The 27,660-nt window shown below is 36.3% G+C and overlaps 1 protein-coding gene across 2 annotated transcripts; it reads right to left on the bottom strand.

Annotated features, from left to right (window-relative positions):
- Positions 1-17,461: 17,461 nt before the first annotated feature.
- On the bottom strand, positions 17,462-21,143 carry LOC130740690 (AAA-ATPase At5g17760-like). 2 transcript variants are annotated; one of them, XM_057593367.1, is made up of 2 exons: positions 20,017-21,143; positions 17,462-18,207 (listed from the first exon to the last, which is right to left on the bottom strand). In XM_057593367.1, the coding sequence occupies exons 1-2, from the start codon at positions 21,016-21,018 to the stop codon at positions 17,674-17,676; spliced, it is 1,536 nt and encodes a 511-aa protein (XP_057449350.1). In that variant the 5' UTR covers positions 21,019-21,143; the 3' UTR covers positions 17,462-17,673. The 2 variants fall into 2 exon arrangements, with proteins under 2 accessions (XP_057449350.1, XP_057449349.1); XM_057593366.1 differs by having other exon boundaries at positions 17,462-18,237.
- Between the last annotated feature and the right edge of the window lie 6,517 nt (positions 21,144-27,660).

Below are 27,660 nucleotides of genomic sequence, written 5' to 3' on the forward strand. Positions count from 1 at the left end.
TTTTAGATTTGATTAGGATTTAGGTTGTTTATTTCTTGATTTTATCTTAATATATTTTTGATTTATTTTTAGAGTATTAATTAATTTTTATGGTATTTTTATTGAATTTTCGGATTTTTAATTAATTCATGATTTTATGAGTTTTTATTGTGATTTGCTAGATTTTGATAGTTTTTATCTATATTTATTTAGTACCTTTTTAAATTTTAGATTTGATTAGGATTTAGGTTGTTTATTTCATGATTTTATCTTTTTTTTTTTTCGAAAGCAAAATATAATATATGATAAAAGAGAGGAAAACAAGACAGTAGCCACCCCATGAAGAGGAGAAGCTACTCGCCCTCTTCAAAAACAGCAGAGGGAGCAGAGCAACAGCTCTATCAAAAAATCACAAACGCCCTATACAACACCGACCAAAAAACACACCCTCCCCTGCACAACAGAAAGCCCACCAAAACAAAACAAACAAACCTAAAGAGAAAACCCCCCACAAAACCCCAAGGCCAAAGCAACCAAACAGTGAGGTCGAGCAACAACCGCAACCAGAAAGACCAACCCAAACAAAGCTCAACGCGTCGAAATCTGAGCCGCGATCTGGTTTAAGGCAACGGTATCAGAACAAGAGTACTCTAAGCCCAACCGTTTCCCCATCAGAAGAGCACTCCTTGCTCTAGTCAAAATGCCTCGAGGAGCTGAAAATTCCGGTGGCAAGAGCATCAACTGACGGCCTTCAGAAGGGTCCTCTGCTAGCGGGCAAGAGGAAGGTGAGCCCTTGTGAATGCTCACCTCTTTGACTCTGCTCTCATTCTTCCTGGGCCGACCTCGACGGCGAACATCCTTCCCTTCAGGGACTCTACCGACAATACCACCAGCTAACCGAGCTCTGCGACCCAGTATCCTAGGGCGCCCGCGTCTCCTAGGCAGGAGCACCTCCTGCCCATGACTAGCCTCAACCTCGGCCTCCCCAAGATTAACTCCCTCTCCAAACTCTCCAACCTCGCTAACCCCCACAGAAGAAAGAAGCTGCAGAGGCGAGGAAGGCAGCACCTCATCCAAACCAAGACACCCAACACCAATTTCAGGGAAAAGAAATTCAACAGGGATTCTTTCCCCCAAAAAGCAGCCACGATCCAGCCCCCTCAGCTCTTCAAAAGGAGAGGTAACAGACAGACAACACTTACCTACAAGAGCCTCCCTCCAAGATTTCTGTCCACGAACGCTAGCCTTGAAAGGATCGGCCATCGACGCCGGTGAATCCTTGCCGCTATATCCCTGAGAAACAGAGCTTCTCGACTTGTCCCTAGGGAACTTCGCCGGTGCCACCGAAAGCGCAGCTCCACCCACCCTAAGGCCGTCAAGAACGTTGACTGCAGAATAGGCTTGCTCCTCAGAGAAGAAGCGAACGAATCCAAAACGGAATCGCCGCCCAAACTTGCGATTCCGCTGAATGAACACGTTCGAAATCTTTCCGAACATAGCGAACAAGCCTCGAATATGATGGTACCCAATCGCCTCCTCAATGCCATCCACGAAGAGGGTAGAGACGCTCCGCCGTCGCACTGAAGAGACCCGTCCACCTCTGGTCCTACTTTCCCAGTCGTTGCTCCCTCCGCATACGAAACCAGAGTCGAGTCACCAAGAGCACCCTCTTGCTCGTCTTCTTCTGTCGCCTCTCCTTCTTCCGCCGCGCCTTGCTCGCCAACGCCTCCAGCCGCCGACAAGTCTGTTTGGGTTAGAGAAACCCTAGCAGAAAGAAGGTTCATAATTGCTCGTTACTTTTCTAATAACCTTTTCTAATAACTTTTCTTCATGATTTTATCTTAATTTATCTTATTATTTATTTTTAGAGTATTAATTAATTTTTATGGTATTTTTATTGAATTTTCAGATTTTTAATTAATTCAAGATTTTATGAGTTTTTATTGTGATTTGCTAGATAAAAAATATTTTTATCTTTTAAATTTTAAAATTATAAAATCCGAAAATATTGTAAAATAGAAAATCTTAAAGATTTTATTTTGAGCAATTAATATATTTAATCCTTTTTATCATTGTTTTTTGAATAAATGATGAAATCATTTTTTTTTCAAATTACGTATTCTGTAATTTGATTTTTAGTTTACTTGGAATCCCAAAATAGAAAAAAGGAAAAGTAATAGTAGATACATAAATCACAAAATAGAAAAATATGATACGTAAAAATATCACATATTCGAAAGTCTAAAAAATAATTGGAGTCGTTTATTTTTCATTCCCTTCGAGTATTTTGTGCAATGATCTCATTATACTAAAAATAAGATTTTTTTTAGATATAGATAATAGATGAACATGATTTTGTATCAAAATAAACTTCTCTTCATTTTAATTATAGTAATTTAAGATAAAATCTTTTTTTAGATATAGATAATAGATGAACATGATTTTGTATCAAAATAAACTTCTCATCTATTTAATTATAGTAATTTAAGATAAAATATTTTTTTAGATATAAATAATAGATAAACATGATTTTGTATCAAAATAAACTTCTCATCTCTTTAATTATAGTAATTTAATATAAAATCTTTTAAATTGACCATGAGTATTTAATTTTTTTCATAATTTAAAGAGATAATAAAAACGGTTTCAAGATTTGTTTTGTAAATAAATTTAGTAAGGAATAATCTAAGGTAAATCTTAGATAATTAGGGCAAATCTTATAAACAACCTAAATCCTAATCAAATCTAAAATTTAAAAAGGTAATAAATAAAGATAGATAAAAACTACAAAAATCTAGCAAATCACAATAAAAACTCATAAAATCTTGAATTAATTAAAAATCTGAAAATTCAATAAAAATACCGAATATATATTTTATTTTTTTATATCACACTTTTGAATTTTTTTTTTCAAATATTATACCTGATTTATTTTAAAAAGGATTTATAATAAAAATAATTTTGAAATTTGAATTCTCATTCACTGTTTGAAATTTGAAATTTTCAATTTTTATAAAGATAGGATAACCAGAATAAAAACAAACAAAATTTTATTTACTTCGAAATTTTCAGTCACATAATTATATATAAAATTACTAATATTTTTGCAAATCCAATAAAATAAATTTGATATGTTATTTAATTAAAGATGATGATAATGATTTCTGATATGAATTTTTTTAGTTAATCATTCTTAATATATATGGTAGTCAAAATAAGTTAAATCATAATCATAATTGATGACAATATTTTTTATAGTTTTTTTTTACGGTCATTTTTTTAGTTCTGAATTGACTATATTATTAACACTTTCCTAAATAATTTTATCACCCAGAATATCACCGCAAGATCAATCAAGAGATGATGAATATAAATAGATAAAGCATATATTCTACATAAACTTCAATATAAAATTAATTTTAATAAGATCTCATTGGTTTGCAATATAATTTCATGTTAATTTTTTGTACATAATAATAAAGTCCATTTTCATTTTTTGTGAAAATTGCAGAGATAAAATTTTCCTACGGGGAAGAACATTTTAACAAGAAAATACTCTCATGTTAAACCTAATAGAAAAATAAATTTTATATGATTTAAGTATATTTTTTATAATTTTTAAAATGATTTTATGGTTAAAATATATAAAAATTGTTTGAAATTTTGGAGATTGTGTGATATTCGTTGTGGTTTTGTTTTGTTGAGTGGTTGTGCTTCCTTTATATATCATTTTGGCTTATAAAAAAAAAGTAAAAAAAATGACAAATATTGGTTTTAGTATATCAATTTTGTTATCTTTCAAAAAAATTGTTAAGAATCATTGATACATGCTGAAATTATAATATCAAAATTTGGCGTGCAACGCACGGGTAAGAAACATTAGTACTTATTTAATGGAGAGGAAATTTAACATTAAATACTTCTAGATAAAAAATTAATATAAAAATAAATTTTAATAAGATTTCAACGGTTTAAAATATAGTTTCACACTAATTTTGTACTACATAAGAATATAGTCTACTTTTATTTTTTATACAAATTACAGGGGGAAAACTCTCTTACGGGGAGGAAAATTAAAAAAAAAATCTTTCTTAAACCTAATAAAAAATGAATTTCCATATAATTCTAGTATATTTGTCATAATTTTTAAAATAATCTTAGAGGTAAAATATATAAGAGTTTGTGAAATTTTAGAGATTGTGTGATATTTGTTGTGGTGATTTTTTTTTTTGAGTGCTTATATAGATATATTCCCCGTACAACGCGCGGGTAAAATCACACTACACTACTAGAAAATACTCAAATTACGACGGAATTTTGCGACGGAAACAAATTCCGTCCCAAAATAATTAATTCGTGACGGATTTAGCGACATTTTCTCGTCGCTAAGATCTTTTAAAACATTAATTTAACATTTTGGGACAAAATATAAATTTCGTCACAATTTAGGGACAGAATTTTGTAACTCGTCGCAAATTTGCGACGGACAATACAATTCCGTCCCAATTGGAGTATTTTTTTTGGAGGGAAGCAAGGCGCCAACTTTAGGGACGCAATAATTTAGTTATTTCGTCCCAATTTGTGACAGAGTTAGCAATAATTTCCGTCACAAAAAATATTTAAAAAATATTTTTTTTTGCGGGACGAAATTTAGAGAAACCGTCACAATGTTGAGACGACATTTATTTTCCGTCCCAATTTGAATATTTAGTTTTGGTGGGAAACCTAGGCGCCAACATTAGGGACGAAATTGTTTAATTATTCCGTCCCAATGTGTGACGGGATAAATGATTACATTATGTCACAAATAATATTTAAAATATATTTGTTATTGCGGGACGGAATTTTAATTATGTCGAAATCTTGGGACGGAAATATACTGTTTGTCGCGATTCAGGGACAGAATATAAATATCGTCCCAATTGTTTTATTAATTTTTTGTGGGAATCATGGCGCTAAATTTTGTGACAGAGTTTCGTAATTATTTCGTCCCAACTTGTGACAACATTTGCAATAGCATTCCGTCATAAGGGTTATTTAACTATATATGTACTAATTTGGGACAAAATGTACATTTTGTCACAATTTAGGGACGGTTTGAAATTATCCATTGCAGTATTGGGACGAAATTTGATATTCCGTCCCCACTTGAACATTTATAATTGAAGAGAATCATTGCGCAAACATTAGGATGAAATTATAAAATTATTCGGTACCGAATTCTGACGGGCATAGCAATAATTTTTCATCACATATGCTATTGAAAAATAAAATAATCATTTTGGTGATTTTTATTTAAAATGTTATTTACTAAACTTAATTATTTTATAATCAATATACTGCACATTTTATTATAGGTGGGTATATGGGCCTCGGTTCGGTCCACAAATAAATATGTATTTGATCAATAAATATAAGCTCATACTTTACTATTTTGATCCAGAAAAATAAGATAACTTTTTTTTATTTCTCAAAATGTTCTATCTTATTTGATCAGATTTTTATTTCAAGCTCAATTAAGATGAGATATCTAGTTGATATCCAATAACCATCAGGCCCAATAAAGCTTCATGTTGACCTTGAAGGTTTGTTTGCCCTAATTATATTTCGTGTTGATTTTAGAGACTCATCTAACCTTATTGGGATTCATGGTGTTCTTTAAGGCTCGCCACAATGATCGCGTTCAAGATGGGTACAGATGGAAGGGAACCTCTCTAGTGTTTATTCTATCGGGAACCTCTCTAGTGTTTATTCTACGGCTTCTGGGTATGAGTGGATCATAGTGAATCGAGCGGCCACAAATGATCTCCGATTTCGGCGTGGCTTCGTCGGGAGAGTGCGTTATCTGTCATGATGGTCCTGAATCAATCTATCATAGCCTCCGCGACTGTGCTCAGGCCAGGGCCATTTGGCAGTGCCGCGGGTTTGACATCAGTAGTCCCCTGTTTTGTGGTGAGGATGCAGAGGTCTGGTTGAGGAACCTTCAAGATGAAGCGTTCAAGTGAGTGGAGGCTCCTCTAGATGGCATGAGCTTGTTGTTGCTTGCTGATGTGTCAGGAGTCGCGTCTTGAGGCCTTAGTTTTCGGTTCTCTTGTTTTCTTTTTTCTTTATGAGCTTTAAAAAAAAAACTCTTAACAACATAAAATATAAAAAAAGGAACTCTTAGGCTCCTAAACAAAAATTCCCTTATTTCCTTAACCCCTAAACTCCCTTCTTTCTCTCCGAGCAAATGGGAAACAAAAATTCCCTTAAAAAGAATAGAACGTAACTCTTCTATTCGAATAACTAGGGTTTCCGATCATCAATCCGTGCGGCGACGAAAAAGATGTTTGGTGGCAGAGCGCCGCCGAAGAAGAGCGACATCACCAGGTAATATGACATCTTAGGTGTCTCCAAGACCGCTTCGCAAGATGATTTGAAGAAAGCTTACAAGAAAGCCGCCATTAAGAATCACACCGATAAGGGTGGTGATCCTGAAAAGGTTGCTTTCTCATGTTTTCCTTTTCTTAATTTTCTTCGTTTTTGATTATTTTTAGTTGTAGGGATGATTAATTACTTTACTCACCTCGTTTTGTAATTCTGAATTGTTTGATTTTGGGTTTTCTTTGGTTAATTTAGCTTGTCTATAACAAAATTGGATGTTTTTCATCGATTTAGGGTTGAAATTTGTCGAAAAATCCAATTTTTCGTGGTGGGGTTTGGAGTAGTGTGGTGCTGTAGTGTTGTGTTGTGTTGTCAAGGATCTGGCATGAAGGTTTCTATAAGACACCTTGGTCCATCAATGATTCAGCAAATGATGCAGCATCCTTGCAATGAATGTAAGGGTACTGGTGAAACTATAAATGATAGGGACCGCTGCCCACAGTGCAAGGGTGGTTTGGTTTCCCAAGAGAAGAAAGTACTTTAAGTTTTCGTGGAGAAGGGAATGCAGAACGGGCAGAAGATTACATTCCCTGGTGAAGCTGATGAAGCACCAGATCCAATTACTGGGGATATCGTGTTTGTGCTTCAGTTGAAGGAACACCCCAAATTCAAAAGAAAGGCTGAAGACCTCTTTGTGGAGCACACCCTGTCCCTCACTGAGGCAGTGCTTTATTTCCTGGTTCCTTAATCTCAACTCGTTCTCTCTCGTCAGGTTTGTCAGGTTTGTCTTTTCTTTTTCTTTTCTCCTTCCTTCCCTTCCGTGATTAATTGATTTTCTCTTTGTTGAGCTTCTTTTTGTTTTGATAAGCAACGAAATATATAGCACTGATATAAACACAAAATCAAAATCAAATAGTGAATTTATCCCTTGCTATGATAATTTAAGTCTTGGTTGTGGCTCAGAGCAAAAATCAAGAACTGCTAAAAATGTTGTAAATCAGTTGGAGGGATCTGACTTGTATTTTCTTGATGTCACGAATTGATTATTTTTTGGTATATCAGAGGATTCTTAGCTTTCCTCCCACATTTTGGATGAAAGGTCAAATTTTGAACTGGATAGAATAAGGCTATTGTTTCACTAATAAGCAACATTATGTCTAGTGCATGTGGTTTCAAGCTAGGGGTGTTACATTGGAGAAGGAATACAGGTTGATTTGTAGGCTTTGTACTTCGGTTTCGAATTTGAATTTTGCTAATATTTTTAACTGTCTATTGATAGATAATATCTAAGGGTAGATAGTGGTACCTTTTCTAAGCTAGTTTCATTATCACTAGTATGCTTCCTGATACATGCTCTTCATTAGTTCTTTTTTAGAAATCAAATGTATTTCATGGTTTTTTGCAAGTGGCTTGACCAAGACAAGATTTTATTCTTACAGGATCCTAGAATGCACAATTCCACTAGTTATACACTTATACACTCCATATGCATCCTTCCACAACCTTAGTAAAACAACATATAGAAGGCTAGAAGTCTGTGTTTCCACTATCCAGCAAATGATGTTGAGTGACAACCATGATCATATTACCAAATTTATCTTTTACACATACTTGACAAATTTTTAACATATGTAGAGACCATCGTCGTTATTAGATCTGATAGATTTCCAACCATGACCAGAGCTTTGTTTCACTACTATACCATTACACTTAAGGTGCACTGAGCATACAACTTGCCTGTAGATAGTATTTCGTCTGCTCCTCTGCAAATGCCTTTGTTAAAGTGCTCATATGTCATATCAACACGATAGCAGGTTTTTGTTTCATCTACTCCTCATGATGTTCCAGGAAGTGATGAACAAATTTGATGGCTAAATGGATAGATATTATTATAGATCATGGTTTATGTATTGATGAATTATTTTATATTTTAAATCATTTTGATACTTAATTATACTTATGACAAGATAGTTATGTTTAAGTTTGGATATTGTATCTATTGATGAAATTATTTGAATATGATAATTGTTTTATGGTTCAGCTCATTTTTGTGTTAAAATTTATGATATTCATTGGAATTTGTAAATATATTTGTAATGAAATCTCATTTGAGATTTCCGTACCAAAATTATACATTTGCGTTGGAGCGATTTCGTCCCCAACTAGTACCAGATTTTTTTTTCAAATCGTCACAAATCAGTGACGGAATATTTCCGTCGCAATATTTGGGACGGACTATCATATTTTCATTTCTGTCGTAACAGAAATTAATATTTCCGTCACCAAAACCGTCGCAAAATTTGGGACAGATTTGTTATTTTTATTTCCGTCATAATAAAAATCATTATTTTTGTCACCAACTCTGTCACGAAATTATTATTAAAAAAATATAAGTAATTATATTCCGTCCCAAACTTGGGACGGATTAATATGATCCGTCCCAAAAAGTTTATTTCTTCCGTCGCCAATTCCATCACGCATTTATTATATTCCGTCCTTATTTCCGTCCCAAAAGCGAGACGGAATAATAAATTCCGTCCCAAAAGCTTTGCGACGAGCCAAATTGCGACGAAATATTTTAGTCGCACATTCCGTCCCAAAATTATTTAGGGACGGAAATTTCAACTGTTGTGCGACGGATTCGTCCGTCCCAAAACAGTGTTTTACATTAAATACTTCTAGATAAAAAATTAATATAAAAATAAATTTTAATAAGATTTCAACGGTTTAAAATATAGTTTCACACTAATTTTGTACTACATAACAATATAGTCTACTTTTATTTTTTATACAAATTACAGGGGGAAAACTCTCTTACGGGGAGGAAAATTAAAAAAAAAATCTTTCTTAAACCTAATAAAAAATGAATTTCCATATAATTCAAGTATATTTGTCATAATTTTTAAAATAATCTTAGAGGTAAAATATATAAGAGTTTGTGAAATTTTAGAGATTGTGTGATATTTGTTGTGGTGATTTTTTTTTTTTTTGAGTGCTTATATAGATATATTCCCCGTACAACGCGCGGGTAAAATCACACTAGTAATTGTTATTTACAATATACAAGACCCAATGATTCGATTAATATTACTTTATTCTCTTACTTTCTTAATGAATATGTTTTCTTCATGTAGGTAATCATCATACTTAATAATATTTAAAATAAGAGACAAAATGCTGATTTCATAACATCTTAATGTTTATTTTTATTTTTTTGACAGCAATAGTAATAATTTATTCATAGCTTAAACTTGATGAGTACAATCCACTCATGAATCAAATGAAGAAACCAGAAGCTCCATGTCTAAAGTATGTGCCTCATTAAAACCTCTCTAAGAAAAACCCATTTGGGATAAAAACCTAGAGTAGGAATAAAACCAACAAAATTTGTTATATTAGTTTCATAATCTCCTCTTCTCAGAGATTAATTTTTATGCACCGACGGTGTAAATAAGTTTTACACCATCATTCAATCATATCCCTCCATTTTGTTAGCTCATAATTAATTTTGAAATTAATAATATCTAAACTAGAAAATAGAAAATGGAAGGTTGTGATTGAATGATGGTGTAAAACTTTTTACACTGTCGGTTCATAGAAATTTATCTCCCTAATCAATTCAATTATGTGTTTGTGCCTATGTAAGTATTTATTTTATCTTTCTTCTCATATTAGCATTATTAAAAATCCTAAAATTTGTTTTCATTTATCCTAACTGAAAAATCACAAAAAATCAATATCAATATCGCTTATAAAACAAACAAAAAATCAATATCAATATCTCTTTGAAAAATCTCTCTTTACCATACTATTATTTTATTCATTTACTTTATTATTTATTAATTATTTTATTTTTTTATCGTCCCGCCGCGATCTTGGTTGCAATAATATTTCTTTGTATAAAAATTAACTATGTGTAAAGCACGGGTGTTTTATTAAAACTTAAATTTAAGTATGACTTGAAGAAATATAATTTAATAATTTCCCTTTAACATTGATTCAGTATTTAGACACTTTTACTTATAGTATTCAATTACGTATTGAAATAAAGGTTAAAAGTCATTTTTATTTATGATATTCAAATATTCAATACACTTTTTTAAAGTTAATTTACTTAATTTAAACATTAAAAGTTGATAACAAATAATTTTTCTGTAAAAGATTGATATATTATAACGTTGGAGAAAAAATAATATATTAAAGTAACACATATATACACTGAGTTCAAAAAAACACATATATACACTAACACATAGACCTAACACACGCGCACACAATTAATTTAAACAGAGAGAGGCGAAGAAAACCGGAGAGAGCGTGAAGGAAGTGACGCTGAGTCTGGTGCGAACGGTGGGGGAGATTCCGGCGCGGTGGTTGTGCAGCCCGTGGGTTTTTGGAGTTGTCTGGTTAAGGTAGTTGGTTATGGAGGAAGTTTCATGGATTGTAGTGAGGATGAAGTGATTGTTGATGGTGGAGAATTAGAGAAAGAGTTTGATAGTGGATTATGGTTTTCTATATGAGGGAGAAAAGAATTGGAGGATGTAAGATGATTTTTTTTTCTTTGTGTTTGTTCCCCCCTTCGAACCCCAATTTATGCACCTTGCCTTCTGCCGTTTCTGCTTCTCTTCTCACTTGTCTTCTTCCTTTCAGAGAGATTGGCAGCAAAGTCTCCATCAACTAAACAGGAAAATCAGCCAATGCCTTGGTGCAGAAATTGGAGGAGAATCTTGCATTTTTCAATTGTTTCTAAAACACCTTTACCTTAGTACCTTCGTCACCCATTGCATCATAGAGCTTAATTAATCTTGTCTCACTCACATTAATTCTTTTGTTTGCTTTTGTTCACTCAGGTGACCTTTTTTTCCTTTCCTTTTTTATTTATTTATATATTTTTCATAATAATAAAAAAATTAAAATCAAAATAAACCGGATAAAATTAGGTGCTGACAAAAAATATATATATATATATATATATATATATATATATATATATATATATTGAGTGAAAAGAAAAGGAAAGTAGAAGGAAAAGTAAGAAGGTAACGAAGACTTTTCTCTGGTTGGCTCCGTGCAACGTGATATGGCGAGCTCCGGTGTCCCACCGGAAGGAAACAAAGGAGGGGGTGGCGAAGCCATCTCCTCCGTGATGGGTGAGCCAGCGCTTCTGGAACATCAAACGGTGCCAAAGGCGTCGGAAACCCGCCGAGTGATCTCCTACAAGGACGTTTGCGTAGGGATTAATGGCGGCGAAGACTCTGATCATGACGAAGTCCCCATGGAGGGCTTTTTATCGGAATCAGACGATAGCGATCTGGAAGGCATGGCGGCTATCCAGCCAGAGGAGCCTACCAACCCGCTATGTCCTGTCATTAAAATCTCGAAGGAGAAACGACTTGAACTGCGTCAACCGTGGCAGAACGCCCTGATCGTTAAGCTCCTAGGCAAGAGGATTGGACTGAATCTCTTGAAGGACAGGTTAAGGAAGATGTGGAATCCATCAGGAGAGATGGAAGTGATCGACTTAGATTTCGACTTCTTTGTGGTGCGTTTCACTAACAGAGGAGACTATGCTCATGCCTTCTCTGGCGGGCCTTGGGTTATCATGCGTCACTATTTGGTGATTCAGCAATGGCGTCCCATGTTCATTCCTTCCAAAGGTGAATTAACCAGGGTGGCTGTATGGTTCAGGGTGCCGGGTTTCCCAGTTGAATGTTACGATCAGGAGGTGCTTCATGAAATTGGGAAGAATGTAGGTAGATTCGTCAAAGTTGATGACTTCACGTGGAAGAACATGGCTGGAAAAGGTCAGCCCGGGGCATCAACAGAAAGGGCAAAGTTTGCTAGGATCTGTGTGGAAGTAGATCTCAGGAAGACTCTAATCTCCAAATTCATTTTTGAAGGCGAGGAGTTCAAGATAGAGTATGAAGGATTGAATTTGATTTGTTTTGAGTGCGGTAAGTTTGGTCATAAAAAAGAAACTTGTCCAAACAATCAAATGGTAACAAATCTGCAGGGTTCACATGCACAGAGTGCCCCACCAGTTCAATCCTCCGGCACCAATTCCGATGACTTCGGCCCATGGATGATTGCTAAAAGGCCCTCCAGGAATTTTCCCAAAGCTCAGGGTGGCAAGGGTGGCTTGTCAAGGCCATCCGGCGGCGGAAGCGGTGGCTCACGGTTTTCTGCCTTAGCTGGAATGGAGGTTGAGAATATTAATGACTCTTCCGGAATCAGAGGTACCTCTGTTCCAACGCTCGCGGAAAATATGCAAATCTCCAAACAGTCAACTGTTCAAACAGAAAGGAATATTTCTTCGGATACCGGGGTCATTATTGCTCCACAATTTAATGTGCCCCAAGTCACCGATCCAAAGGTGGCCCCCAGCAAACCACCTGGGGAAAGTCCAAAAGAGGTTGTGGATCCAGAGGTGAATGCAGCAGGGTCAATCATTGACGGGCCCACGGGAAGGAAATCAATGCACTCCAACCAGGAATGTCTGGATCCGGTCCAGAATAAAAATAATAACTCCTCTCTAGGTGGCCCCCAGGCAGTTTCTAGGGCTGATGTTAAGGAGAAAACAACAACTTCAACGCCGCCATTTAATCACATTAAAGGGGGCCCCGTATCTGTTAAATCAGCAAAAATTAAGGCGCGTGGAATGCCTGATGAGGCTAAACGCAGACATCCTAGCGGTGTCCATGGAGATTATTCTCCAACACTTTCTTCACCAACCAGAGCCCCAGGTGGAAAAGTTGCTTCTCAACATAGGGAAAGAGATAGGAGCATGTCTCCTAGGTGCCATCGAGGTCTTTAAGAGACCTAGCCCCAAACCTTTTAATGGTTTTAATGGTGTACAACATTTTTAGTTGGAACATTAGGGGAGCTGCTGCTAAGGGAGTACCTCTCCTTCTTAAGGATATTGTTCTTAGACATCATATCTCTTGTTTGGCTATATATGAGCCGAGAGTGAGTGCTACAAAGCTCCCTCACATCATGAAGACCATTGGTTTTGATGGGTCCTTTGTTGTGGAAGCGGAAGGGTTCTCGGGAGGTATTTGGCTATTGTGGTCTAAACAGTTTGGCACCTTGGAAGTGTTAGTTTCACATCGACAATTCATTCATGTACGCATCACCCCTTCTGGTAACCTCCCTAGCCTCCTAGCTACGTTTGTCTATGGAAGCCCTAATATTTCCGTTAGGGATATTCTATGGCGCGAACTCCGTCACATTGCTGCTACCGTGGAGGGCCCTTGGATGGCCATGGGGGATTTTAATGCTTACCTCCATGCCTCAGACAAGATGGGAGGAGGTCTTCCTAATTTAGTGGCAATGAGGAAATTTCATGAGTGTGTTACTGACTGTGCCCTTTCTGATGTTGGGTACAAAGGCCCTCCTTTCACATGGGAGGGCAGAGGAGTTAAAGAGAGAATTGACTGGATGTTTGGCAATGACCGTTATATTTTGGCCTTCCCTGAAACGACAGTCCTCCATCTTCCTAGACTAAAATCAGATCATAAACCACTTCTCCTTCAGCTAGAGGCCAGCGCAGTGGACTCTTCACAACGTCCTTTCCGTTTCCTCGCTGCTTGGTTAACTCACGACGATTTCCCCCGCTTAGTGAAGGATTCTTGGCAAGGAAGCAGCTCTTGGCCCATAGCCTCTGAGGCCTTTCGTACGCAAGCATCAACTTGGAACCAACAAGTGTTTGGGGAGATAGGAAGGAGGAGGCGCCGCCTCATGCGTCGTCTAGAAGGTATTAACAACAAATTACGTATGCATCATATACCCTATCTTGAGAAGCTCCAACGCCACCTTTGGAATGAGTACCAAGCGGTCCTAGTACAAGAAGAACTGTTGTGGCGGCAAAAATCGCGAGTTAATTGGCTACAACATGGGGATAAAAACTCTCGGTTTTTCCACACAGCCACCTTGACACGGAGAAAGCGGAATAAGATTGAAATGCTACAGGATGGTGAGGGAAGGAACATCACAGACCCTCTTATCCTCCGTGACATGGTTCGCAATTTCTTTCAAGACTTATACACAAGTCCAGGCGCGGGACCAGAGTATCATATTAGAGGAGCGTTCCCAATGTTGCCCAACGACGCCATTACCAGTATAAGTCAGTCGCTTGATCCAGAAGAGATAAAGGCTGCAGTGTTCAGTATGGGAGCTATGAAGGCGCCGGGTCCGGACGGGCTTAATCCTTTATTCTTTCAATCCCAATGGGGGGTGGTGGGCCCTTCGGTGGTGAGTTTTATTCAAGCATGCATGCAAAACCCAGGTAAAATACAGGAAGTCAATGATACTCTCATTGTTCTCATTCCCAAGATTGAGAAACCTCACCTTATTTCTCAGTATAGACCAATCGGGTTATGTAATGTAATTTATAAAACCCTAACCAAGGCCATTGCCAACCGCTTGAAAGGCTACCTTGGTGATCTTATTTCTCCTAACCAATGTAGTTTCATTCCAGGGAGACAAAGTTCAGACAATATCATTATTGCTCAGGAGGTTTTCCATTCTATGCGCGTTATGAAACAGAAGAAAGGGTGGGTGGCCATGAAAATTGATCTAGAGAAAGCCTACGATAGAGTTGATTGGAAATTCCTAAAAGATACTCTTCTTGAGGTAGGTTTGGATAATAATTTTTGTGATCTAATTCTAAGTTGTGTATCTCTTAGTTCCTTCCAGGTCATGTTCAATGGGAGTAAAACTGAGAAATTTTCACCATCAAGGGGCATCCGGCAAGGCGATCCACTTTCGCCTTATCTCTTTGTCCTTTGTATGGAGCGTCTAGCACATCAAATTCAACGGGAGGTAGATAGCTCAAGGTGGAGACCTATCTTTCTGTCTAAGAATGGTCCTCCTATTACCCATCTATTTTTTGCAGATGATCTTCTACTTTTTGGAGAAGCTTCTATTCCTCAAGTGAAGGTAATGATGGAATGTTTAGATGATTTCTGTTTGGCCTCCGGTCAGAAGTTGAGCAAGGATAAGTCCCGCATGCTCGTCTCCAAGAATGTCTCCCATGAAACCTCCAGGGCGATTAGTAGTATTGCTGGGATTCGCCTCACCTCCAATCTTGGTCATTACCTTGGTGTTCCACTTTTACATGAAGCTCCAAACAAAGCTACCTATAATTTTATTTTGGAGCGCACTCAGAAACGTCTCTCGGCCTGGAAGGCTTCCACTCTTAGTCTTGCAGGGAGAGCCACTTTGGCCAAATCTGTTATAGCTGCTCTCCCCTCATATTGCATGCAGACAATGTTGATCCCAAAGGGTGTGTGTGAGAAGTTAGATCAGCTCCAACGTGCGTTTGTTTGGGGTTCTGAGAACGGAGTGAAGAGGGTAAGTCAAGTCAGTTGGCAAACTATCTGCAGTCCAAAGCTTCAAGGTGGGCTAGGTTTCCGACGTTCTTCCGAGTTTAATGAAGCAATGCTAATGAAGGTAGGGTGGGGGATCATACACCAGCCCAATTCTTTGTGGGTTCGTGTGATAAAAGGGAAATATGGTTGTGGTGACCGCGTGATGCCTACAGTGAAGAGATGCAGTAGGGAATCCTTGACATGGCGTGGGATCCGATCAACATGGGAGAAGCTAATTTCAGGGTGCCGGTGGCAAATTGGTGATGGCGCAAGTATTCGTTTCTGGAGAGATAATTGGGTCATGTCGGGTCATACTCTCAGCGACGTTGCTACCCAAGCTATTCCTCAGGCGGAACTTGATCTGCCACTTACATCTTACTTCACTATAGGTACAGGTTGGAGGACTGAAATGTTTTCCAGATATCTTCCCTATCAATATGTGCAGGAGATTGTCCAGTTCCATGCTATTCGAGAGAACGATGGACCTGATGTGATCTTCTGGGACGGAACTCCGTCGGGTAAGTTCACTACCAAATCGGCGTTTGAGCTTATCACTGGGTCAGAATCTCACCGGGATGAAGAGGCTAAATGGAAGGCGGTATGGAGAATTAAGGGGCCACAGAGAGTAAGAGTCTTTACATGGAAACTTTGTAATGGTGGTATTCTAACCAACGCGACACGAGTAAGAAGACACATGGGAGATGTTGATCTCTGCCCGCTCTGTCGCAGTTCGTCAGAGGATTACTTACATTTGTTTCGTGATTGTAGCATGGTTAATGCGTACTGGAGGTCAGTTTGGCGCGGTGGAAACAGCGTGGCTTTCTTCACCTTGGATTGGGAGGAGTGGCTTGCTATGAACATTACAGGTCAGATTCAGGGAAGCGCAGGAACTGATTGGCCCCGTTTCTTTGCTTCTTCTCTCTCAGTGATCTGGAGAATGCGAAATGAATGGGTTTTCAACCAAGTCCCATTTAGCCCTAGTCGTATTTGGGTTCTCCTCAAAACGCTGGGTATGGAACACCAAGTCATGTCCACCATGACCACCCCATCTTTAATAGCCTCCCATGAGCAATTTCATGGGGTTTTTGATGTTTCCCCTCAGCTTCAGCGTCCGGAGAGCTGGATCAAACCAGATGCGGGTTGGGTAAAAGCTAATGTGGATGGAGCTGTTAGTTCTAATCTTGTGGCTAGCTGCGGAGGTGTATTCCGGGACGCTGCAGGGAGGTGGATAACTGGCTTCGGTCGTAATCTGGGCATCATGGCATCCTCAAGCGTCTTTCTCTCTGAACTTCTCGCGGTGGCAACGGCTGTAGAACTAGTGATAGCTTTGGAGATTCCTCAAGTAATAGTTGAATCTGACTCCATGGAAGTGGTGGAGCTTCTCTGCTCTCAAGATATATCCTCTCATCGATATGCACAGATAGCATCGAGTGTTCTCCAATTGCAAGAGGTTCATGGTAACTTAGTTTTCCAGCATGCGCCAAGATCAGCTAACTGCCTTGCGGATTATATTGCTAAAATTGGCCTAGACCTCCCATATGGAACCCATAGCTTTAATAGTCCGTTTGGTGAGTGCCATACTCTACTTATTAGAGATATTGGTATTAGTCCGAGTCCTAGTTCTCGTTCTTAGCTAGTTTTGCTGTTCGGGGTTTTCCCCTCCTTATAACCAAAAAAAAAAGAGAGTGTTGAATTGGAGAGAGAAGATGATGTGTAGTGTTGGAAAGAGAAAAATTGATTTTGAGAATGTGTAATTTAAACAAACCATTGTAAATAAATAGATCAGTCTAACATCCGAATGGTACCGTTAGTCACTTAAAAAGACAACTAATTTTTCACACTGTCTCTAGCTAGTACATACTAACATACAGACATACTTAGACAGATTCTAGCTAGTACATACAGACATACTTCTCACATTCATCAAAATGTTGGAGCACATTTTAGATTTATCAGCTGATCATCATAAACTACACCCTCTTCTTGTCCTTCTTTGGGTAACAGCAACAGTACCATTGTTCTCGTTGATCCCAACACCACCACCCCCTCGTTTTTTCTTGCAACCTGCAGCAACCTTGCGCCTTTTAGATGGTTCTTCTGCCTTATCTGGAGCACTAAAATTCTCACAAACATCACCTTCCATCTTCTTCCTCTTAAGCAGCTTCACGAATCCTTCAAGTGTGGCATCAGCGTCTTCACTCTTCATCAACTCCTCTGCCACCTGTGCAGGGGTTATCTGAATGTCCTCTATGAGTCCTTCAATTTCACCAAAGAGGCTCTGGTGATCAGGGGAAATATTGCTCAAGTAATTTGAGGCCAAGAGCTTGAAGCCTTGGTAGGAGCAATAGGACATGTGAATGTGCACGTCCATTCTTCCTGGCCTCAACAGAGCTGGGTCTAGTCTTTCTTTGTGGTTGGTGGTGAAGACAATGATTCTCTCGTCTCCGCAGCTTGACCAGAGCCCATCTATGAAGTTCAGTAATCCGGACAGAGTCAGCTGCATCCATCCATCAGATTCACGATGAGCCTATGACCAATTTTAGCATTCTGGCTTAATCGATTCATGATATGTGGATGATAGATAGAGTTATGGTAAGAACAAGACCAAACTAGTAAATGAGAGAGTTTGTATTTTCAAGTGCAAAATTATTAAATTAAATTGCATATAATTAGAAGGAAAATACTAATGAGTTCAGATATGTTCAAAGTCAAGTCAACAATATTATAAGGAATTGTCCAAATACTCCCAAATAAACATAAGATAAATCTAACTCTAACCTAAAAGTTAAATTCACTATGCAGTATGCCCTTTATAACAATTTTTTTAGCAATATTAAAAACACCTACACACATTGGTAGAGAATGAAATGACAGCACCACAGTAGAAACTTTACAGGTGGACTGCCCTATGTGGCATCCAATAACATTTAACAATGACCTTTGAAGAAAAGGTACTCAGTCCTTATCCTCTCGCCATATATCAAACTGAAAGCACCAGAGAAGAAGTAGAGAACAATGAAATGTCTGAACAAAATGCGGGATCGATAGTAGGGTTGTTCATAACCGAACCAATTCAAATAAAATTGACAAACTGATTTAAAAAAATCGAAATCCAATTAAGACAAAACCGAACGGACTGAAAATTGAAAAAACCAAAATTATTTATTGGATCGGATCGGATTTCGGATTTGATTTCCAAAACCGAACCAATCCAATCCAAAACCGAACATTCACAAATATGTATACTTTTAGTTATACATATATCATTCCATTTACACTTACATAATACATATTTATTGATTATATCACACATGCTTATTTATAAAATTACGTTTTAATAAAAAAAAGTTTAAATAATTATTTGAACTATATACATGCATCAATGTAAACAATTATAATCATAATTTAAAAATATGTTACTATGTTATAGTTTATGAATGTTATATTAATTTTATAAATTATGTATCGTTGTATTTATCATATATTATATATTTTTAAAATTTATACAACACAATTTCAAAGTATAAAAAAGTTAAACAAAAATCGAATAATCCAATCCAATCCAAACCGCTATAGATTGGATCGGATTGGTTCGGATTTGAATTTAGTAAAAAATCCATTGGATGACAAAATCATTAAACTGATGAGATCGGATCAGATGATTTTTCTCCTTAAATCCGATCCAATCCAATCCACGAACACCCCTAATCGATAGTGATATGTTTTTTTGGAACTTTGGAAGTGGTTTTTTTAGGCCTATTGGTGGATGATGACATGATATGCTATTTAAAGGATTTTTAATTCAACTTCAGTATTCACTAATCAGTAAATTAAAAAGCTAAACTAAACACAGTAATACTAATAACTGTTTCTGAATTCATTTTGTTTCACCCTCACCTATATTTGTTCTGTCTCCTGCAAAAAATATTCTTGTTTATTTGTTAAATCATATTATATTTTTAATTAGAGCTAAATAAATAAAAGGTGAAGGTACACTAAAGCTCCGTTTGGAAACACAACTTAATTAAGCGCTTATGATTATAAGCGCTTATTCATAAGCTATTTTAAATTTTTTATTGAAATAAATCGAAAATAAGCTATATATAAGCATAAACTTTTTTCATAAGCTATCCTGAATAACTTATGAAAATAACCTCAAAACAGCTTATGGCAGGTCATAAGCTGTCTGCATAAGCTCTCTCAAACACTGACATAAGAGTTTATGCTATCAGATAAGCTCAAATATGCTTTTCTAAACGGGGGTTAAGTATAGAAGTTAGTTAGAATTAGCAAGCTAGGGACCAACCTGTACATCAGTTTGTCCATCTCCTCCATTGCGACGTTCCGTCAGATCCACGCTGCAATCAATATCCTCAATCACCAAAATGGATCTATTCGCGGTAGCTAGAAGCAACTTCCTTAGATCCGAATCCCTCACTATATTCCCAAGCTGCAGGTCAAAGATATCAAACTTCAAATAGTTCGCCATTGCTGCAATCAAGCTCGATTTCCCAGTTCCCGGAGGCCCATATAGCAAGTAACCGCGCTTCCACGCCCTCCCCACCTTCTTGTAAAACTCCTTTCTCTTCACAAACCTGTTCAGGTCCTCCATCACCGCCTTCTTCGCCTCCGGCTCCATCGCCAAAGTCTCAAAAGTTGACGGGTGTTCAAGGTTTATGGAGTCCCACTTGATTACATTGTAACAGTAAGAAGCGTTCAGTGTATGGATCTTCAACACGCGGTCCTCATCCTTCATCTCTTTAGCTCTGTCAAGAATGAAGGGAAGGTAACACTCCAGCACCATCTCCTTATGCTCCTTGAGAAAACTCAGCTCGAAATAGCGTTTTTCCGATCTCAAGGAAACACTGTTGTTGTGAATGTCGTGGTTGTTGCTCAAGGTGCTGTTTTTCTCTGTCTCTGCGCAGATGAATTTCCAGATAAGAGAAGCACCGTTGTAGATATCTTCAACCTTCTCATCTTTCTCTAGGCGGATGGTGAGCTTCTTCTCCTTTGGGGTCTTGCTGATTTTGAGGCGTTCGTTTTCAGGGCGGACCCTGGTGGAGAGGTAAGCTTCTGCGGCGTCGTAGACTTGGTTGCGGGCGATGCCGGAGGATTCTTCGATGATGAGGGTGAGAGTAGGGGAGCGAGGCTTGATGATGAGGCGGCGGATGGCGTTGGTGAGGTAGCCGCGGATTGGTTGAGGGATGAGGTCGTTGGCCATGGAACGGACGAGCATGATGGAGGCGGTCATGGAGGCGTAGGCGGAGAAGATGGAGGAAGGGGAAGGCATTTCTCTTGGAGAAAACATGGTGGCCGGAGTGAGTTGAGTAAGAGTTGGCTGGCTAATGGTTTCCCAAGATTAATGCCTATAATCACATCTGTTGGTATTTATGTGGAATTCCAATGTGTGTTTTGAGTACTTCTGAATAAGCGACTGAGAAAATAGCTTTTGTTAGACAAAAGTGGTTCTGATTTTTTTTTTTTAAATTAAGCAAATGGTGACATGACCAGTCATATCTCTAATATTAAATTAAGGGGTTGTCTAACTAACCCATAATAAAATTTGGGTTAAGTCACTCATTGCTCAAGTGTACCAATTATATTATAACATGTATCTTATATTATCCACCTCACTTAATTAAACTCTTTTATTTTACATTTTGTAATATTTAATTTATTAAATAATTTAATTACAAAATAAACCTATAATTTTAGGTAATAGCATGTGACTCCTTTTGCAAAAAAAACCAAAATAAATCGCTAATCCCATTTTTCGTCCACCCTCATCTCCTCTGAACGTTTTTTCCTGGAAAAGAAAAATACCCAGTTTTCATTGATGTGGGATTGTTTGCTTTCGTATGCAAACAACACATACTAATTAGAAACAAGATAGAACAATGTAATATTTAAGGTCCTTTCAATCTTAAATCAAACAGTAAAATATAAGGATTAGTAATTAGTAATATTCAATAGATGAGGCTTTCGAGCTTCTATGTTGAGAGGTTGTTCATCCTTACATCAGATCTAATAGCACACATGCCTTTACTTTCTAAATCATCAAATAATACCAACGCTACATGAAGCTAACGTGCTCGCCTATGGATCATTAGATTTGACACCCCAACCATTAGAAATGTCACCCCACTTACGGAAACTCAGTTTCCGAAATATTTCGGAAATAAGGTTTCCGAAGCACTTTTTTACTCAAAAGTGTGGTTTTTTACTCAAAAGTGTGGTGTTAGATGTATTTTGAACTAAAAATCACGAATTAATTTCGGAATCTAAGATTCCGAAATAATTCGGAACTTGAAAATCCGAAAATTAGGGGTGTGAAATCTAATGGTTGGGGTGGCAAATCTAGCTCTCTCGCCTATGAGGTTGCTGAAGAGGTTTAGAGGAGATAAGTGTGGAAGAAAATAGGGTTAGGGATTTTGGGGTATTTCTTACAAAAGGAGTCATATGCTATTACAAATAATTATAGGTTTATTCTGTAATTAAATTATTTAATAAATTAAATATTAAGAAATTGTAAAATAAAAGAGTTTAATTAAGTGAGGTGGATAATATAAAACACAAGTTATAATATAATTGGTACACTTGAGTAATGGGTGATTTAACCCAAATTTTATAGTGGGTTATTTAGACAACCCCTTAAATTAAAACAAACCCTTTAAAAAATGAAAATTTAGAGTTTAGATAGACTAAAATTGATTGCATAATCAAATTTAGTCTTTAAACAATTTTAGTTGAAGATTGTTCGGTGAGATTGTTGTTTTGAACATTCTTTCAATATTTTAAAATGTTTGTTGTTTTAGAAAGTCAATGCATTTTTTGCTAATTTTTTACACTTTTACTCTCATTTAATAAATTTTCTCTCACTTATCACTTTTCATACCAACAAACTGCAACTCTTCTCCATTAACTACATTATTCTCTATCCAACTAGAATTTAATTGTTGCACATAATACTAGTAAAATTAAATAAGAGATCTATAGTAACATTATAGGCTTAATTCTACTTTTCGTCCCTGATCTATCATGATTGTGCAATTTTGGTCCCCTTACTTTTAAATGAGCAATTTGAATCCCACATGTTTTTGCCATTAACACTTTTAGTCCAGCCGTCTATGTTCTGTCAAAACTGTAACGGCATATGCTCATGTGTCATATATTTTTGCCACTTAAACATTATTTTTTTAAAAAATATATAAAAATTACCATGTCATCATCTTCTACTTTACTATCCCTCAGTCCCAGATTATCTTCAAATTTTGTTCATCTTATTTCCAGAAAAATTCATCATTTTTTCATCTTCTTCATCATCAATGGCCCCAAAATCAAATCTCATAAAAAAAAAATCCAACCTTTTCACCATCAGAAGTTAGAACCACACAAACTTTTCAAAATCCAAATCCTTCACCATCTGATGTAACCTCTTTCTCCAAACTCAGAACAACCTTCTCCACACCATTTTCATCCTTCTCCATCACAACCCAACTCCTCTTCGACCTGAATCCAGAGCCCCTCAACCGCGAGCTATGGTTGCATGCGGTAGATCTTGGTTTGCTTGAGACGGCGGTGGCTGGGTTTGAAAGTTTGATGACTCGTTGGCAGAGTGAAGGCTCGGAAGTGGAGGTTGGATGCAGCGGCGGTGTCGATATGAAGCAAATCATGACGTTCCAAACGCTTCTCTCCAAATTCTTCACAGATCTGAAGAAAATCGCGCTTCTCTCTCCAAATGCTTCTCAGATTTGAAGCAAATCGTGTATCTCTCCAGAAACCCTAGGCACAACAACGGAACCAAAGATTGAAATTTGGTGGCTCTCTCTTTCTCTTTGTTTGTGTTGGCATTTTCCTTCTCCAAGTTCAATTTTTTATGGTGTGTTTTTGAAGAAATCTGGTTGTGGTAATTTCAAGTGGTCTCATGAGATTGTGCTTCAAAACCCACATGATTTACTCAATTCCATTTTGGAAATCTCAAAAAAAAAAATATCGGAATGTAACAGAAGCTATCTGTTCAGTATAAGGATGTAATGTATGAAGCGAACATGAATACCTTGGAGAAACAAGGTTTAGTTTGTTCTGTTTTTTTTTTAGTTCAAAGTTTGTATATTTGTCTCCATCTTATGGGATTTTGATTTGCAAGTTGTGTTTGGTCATTGAACTGGAACCGTTCTGAATTTTTTTCCGGTGTAAGAACCAAAGCTTCAACCTTGATGAAAATCCCATATGAGAAAGTTGAGAAGATGTCTGAAACACATTTTTCTGGGTTTAAGCTTGTGGCTATGGAGTTGGTGTTATGGATTTAATGTATTATTTGAAAATATAAATTATTTGTAAAATATATATCTATGTGAATTTGCATTCTAGGTGCCACCTCAATTAATGAACCCCATGTCACCACTTCTGTTAAAATTTGGATGGCTGGACCAAAAGTGCTCATGGCAAAAACATGTGGGGTGCAAATTGCTCGTTTAAAAAAAAGGACTAAAATTGCACAATCATGATAGATCAGGGACGAAAACTGGAAGTAAACCAACATTATACTATTAATAATTGTCATCTTAGTATTTATGCCACAACCTTGATCAACGATTTTTCTGGAACCGAGGAGTATGACATGAAAAATGGAGCCACATTACTAGCATTAAATTGTTTAACCGAGTGTAAAAAAAAAACATTCGAAGTTGACAATGTGATGCAGTACGTTTGAAAATGTTTGGAAAAATAAAATGCTTCAATAAATAGTTAAAATTATGAACGCGAGATAAATTATAAGATAAGTTTGTGCGACATCTTCTCCGTAACATAATTAAATTTAAATATGTGATAAGAGAAGTTTATCTAAACGTTTTCTTTCTATTAATGAGAAAGAGTTCTCAAGTGACAAGAGTTAGACACATAAATGTTGAGTGAGACGAAGAGTGAAGGTCTAGGTTTCAAACTATGAAGAAGACTAGTTTACTACTCCCTCTAGTTCACAGTATAATTTGGTGGTCTATTACAAGCATTGCATGTTTTTAGAGTGTGTTAAATATCCATTTCCAATTGTACCCTTATTTATTTAGAAAGTACTTAACTTTTTCATGTATAAGAAACATTTAATCTCTCAACTTTTCTAGTTGCAACGGTTATTTACTTGGAGAAGAGAGAATAAGGTGTTGAGCCTATACTTAATTAAATGGTGTCATTAATGATTAAAGGTTGTGTAAATAAAGGTGGTTTTAGAAACAAAATTATGTTTGAGCTTTGTTAATTGAAAAACAATTTTTCTATGTTATTTCTTGTTATGTGAGACATTTGATTTTTTTACTTATATTATGAAATGGAGGGAGTAACAACTAACATTTGCTTATATTAAAATAAAAAAAATACAAGTATGTATGAGTATAATTGGGTCAGGTTTGGGTATTTTAAAGTTCAAACTAACCAAACGGGCTTATTTTAGGTTAATTCAAGTTGGTCAAATTTTTATTTTTAGATCCAAACCAAACGAACCAGATAATTATATAGTTGGTTCCGATTAAGTGATAAATTATCTAATAATTATTATACCAGCACGAATTGGGATTAGTCTAGCATAAAAAGGTGTGACACTATCAAAGAAAAAAATTGTTGAAAATTGAGAGCATGGATATGACAAAAATACACGAGCGAGGTTATGGTCACGTTACAATTTACAAAAAGTTGTTCAAAGTTGTAGTATTACACCTGGCTCTGTCATTGAGCTAAAAGCATGGAAGTGGCTACGAGCAAAAGTTGACGAGTTCATCTACTCTTGGTTTGAATGGCAACAGAATCTAGGAATGTGCATTTTGTCATTGTGAGATGAGACGTGCAATACGGGCTACCTACGATTACAGTGGTGTATCGTGAAGGCTACTAGTTTGGAATAGATAAAGCAATTTATTGTTAGCATGTGTTTGGTTTGCATAATTGGCTGGGGGTGTATTATATCAGTAAAGGGCGTTGTTTCTATGATATTTGGAGCATGCGGTTTGTATTTCCCACTGGGTCTTCATCATGGTATTTGGCTTATGGGGAGACACATTTGTCATGTTTGCATACGTTCATGGGAAACTTCTGCTGGTTATTGGGGCTATTGGGATAGATTACCTTATATGTAATATGTCTGTTAGGTATTAGTGGATGTTTTAGGGGTATCTTCTTTGAAGTTTCCAGTTTCAAGAAGATTTATCACTTGTACTTTACATTGCTTTCTTGCTTTTTTTCCTTCTTTCCTTTGTATTTGGTTGAATTACCTCTTGTACTTCATTTCAATATATTCTTTGGTTTATAAGAAAAAAAAACCAGAAGGGCTTTCTTAGCCACCAGAACCAATCTGCGTTCGACACTCCCCTGCTTCACTGAGTCACTGCCCTATTTCAAGCAAAAGGATCATCAAGAGTATTTAATATTTCGCGATCCCATACAGAGAGAGAATCTCTAGAAAGAGCTTTCATGCATACACACTTTCTGAAAAGAATCATCGGTCATAGGTTTGTTACGAAATTGAATAGGCTTGATCGTGATGAAATCACTTTCCTTAAAGTATTTCAAGCACTCTCTGAATTCGTCTTAGAGTTTGGATGCTAGAATACTCAGGATAATCAGCCTTACTTCGAGTTTGCACAAGACTAATGAAAACTCAAAATGAAGGGAAGTGATTTTCTGGAAACAGAGGATATGAAAAAAGTATATTTTGAACTCTGAATATGCACTGTATTTATAGGCAAAAAACAGAACAATGTATAAGGTTGCGACCCTTCATATATTGTGTCTGTTACCAACAGATATATCTGTTCCCAACAGTCGCAATGTTCCAATTCAAAACGAGCAAAACAAACGGTCGTTACGGCAACCGCGTTGTCGTTGCCGTCGATGCCGTCGTTGCCTCAAGTGCTGTGCCGTCTACAAGCCGCCACTAGCGCCTCTACGCCCACGCACATGTGACATAAAAGCTTGGGACCACCAAACCATGCACATGTGGCACTATATCCTCACTTTGTCTCTTTGTTGAATGGTTGACATTTAGGGCCCGTTTGGTGACCAGGACAGGATAGGATATGACAGGATAATAATCATATCCTGTTGTTATCTGTTGTTTGTTGCGCCAGCAGGATATGATAACACTATCCTGTATCCTATCATATCCTGTCAATCATGTGTAAAAGTTATCCTGAGGGGGGAGCTAGGATAGAGCAGGATAGGATACCAGTTATATATTTTCTTTCAGTATCCTAACTCCAAATTAATTTATTTTAATATTATATAATTTATAATTTATAATTTATAATTTATAATTTATAATAATATTAATTAATAAATATAAAAATATTAATTTAACTAAAATAAAAAATAAATAAAATTATTATTCATAAATAGTAAAATAGACTAACTTACAAATATTGATTTATTAATAATAATAGACTAATTTAATATTTTCATCTCCTATTATTTAAAAATTATTTATCTACTTATATAATAATTTAAATATAAAGTATTTTTGAAATAATAATATTTTTAATTTAGTTAATTTTTATTGTTTATCACGTGTCACAACTAAGTGAAAAACATTGATTACAAATATTGATTTTTTAATAGTAATAGATTAATTTTTTATTTTCATCTCCTATTATTTAAAACTACTTATCTACTTATATAATAATTTATAATTCAAATATAAAATACTTTTGAAATAATAATATTCTTAATTTAGTTAACTTTTATTGTTAATCATCACGTGTCACAACTAAGTGAAAACCAATCGGTTAACTGCATAATTTTATTTAAAATATAGGGTATCTTCAAAACAATAATATAGGCTAATTAATAAAATTTAAATTAATTTTATTTATTTTAAAATATAGACTCATTCATGAAAATGTAAAGAAATTAAATTTAATAGAATGATCAATTTTAAATGTATTCTTTATTCAAATATAAATCT

Source organism: Lotus japonicus, chromosome 2, assembly GCF_012489685.1.
Source record: "Lotus japonicus ecotype B-129 chromosome 2, LjGifu_v1.2".
Taxonomy (NCBI): Eukaryota; Viridiplantae; Streptophyta; class Magnoliopsida; order Fabales; family Fabaceae; genus Lotus; species Lotus japonicus.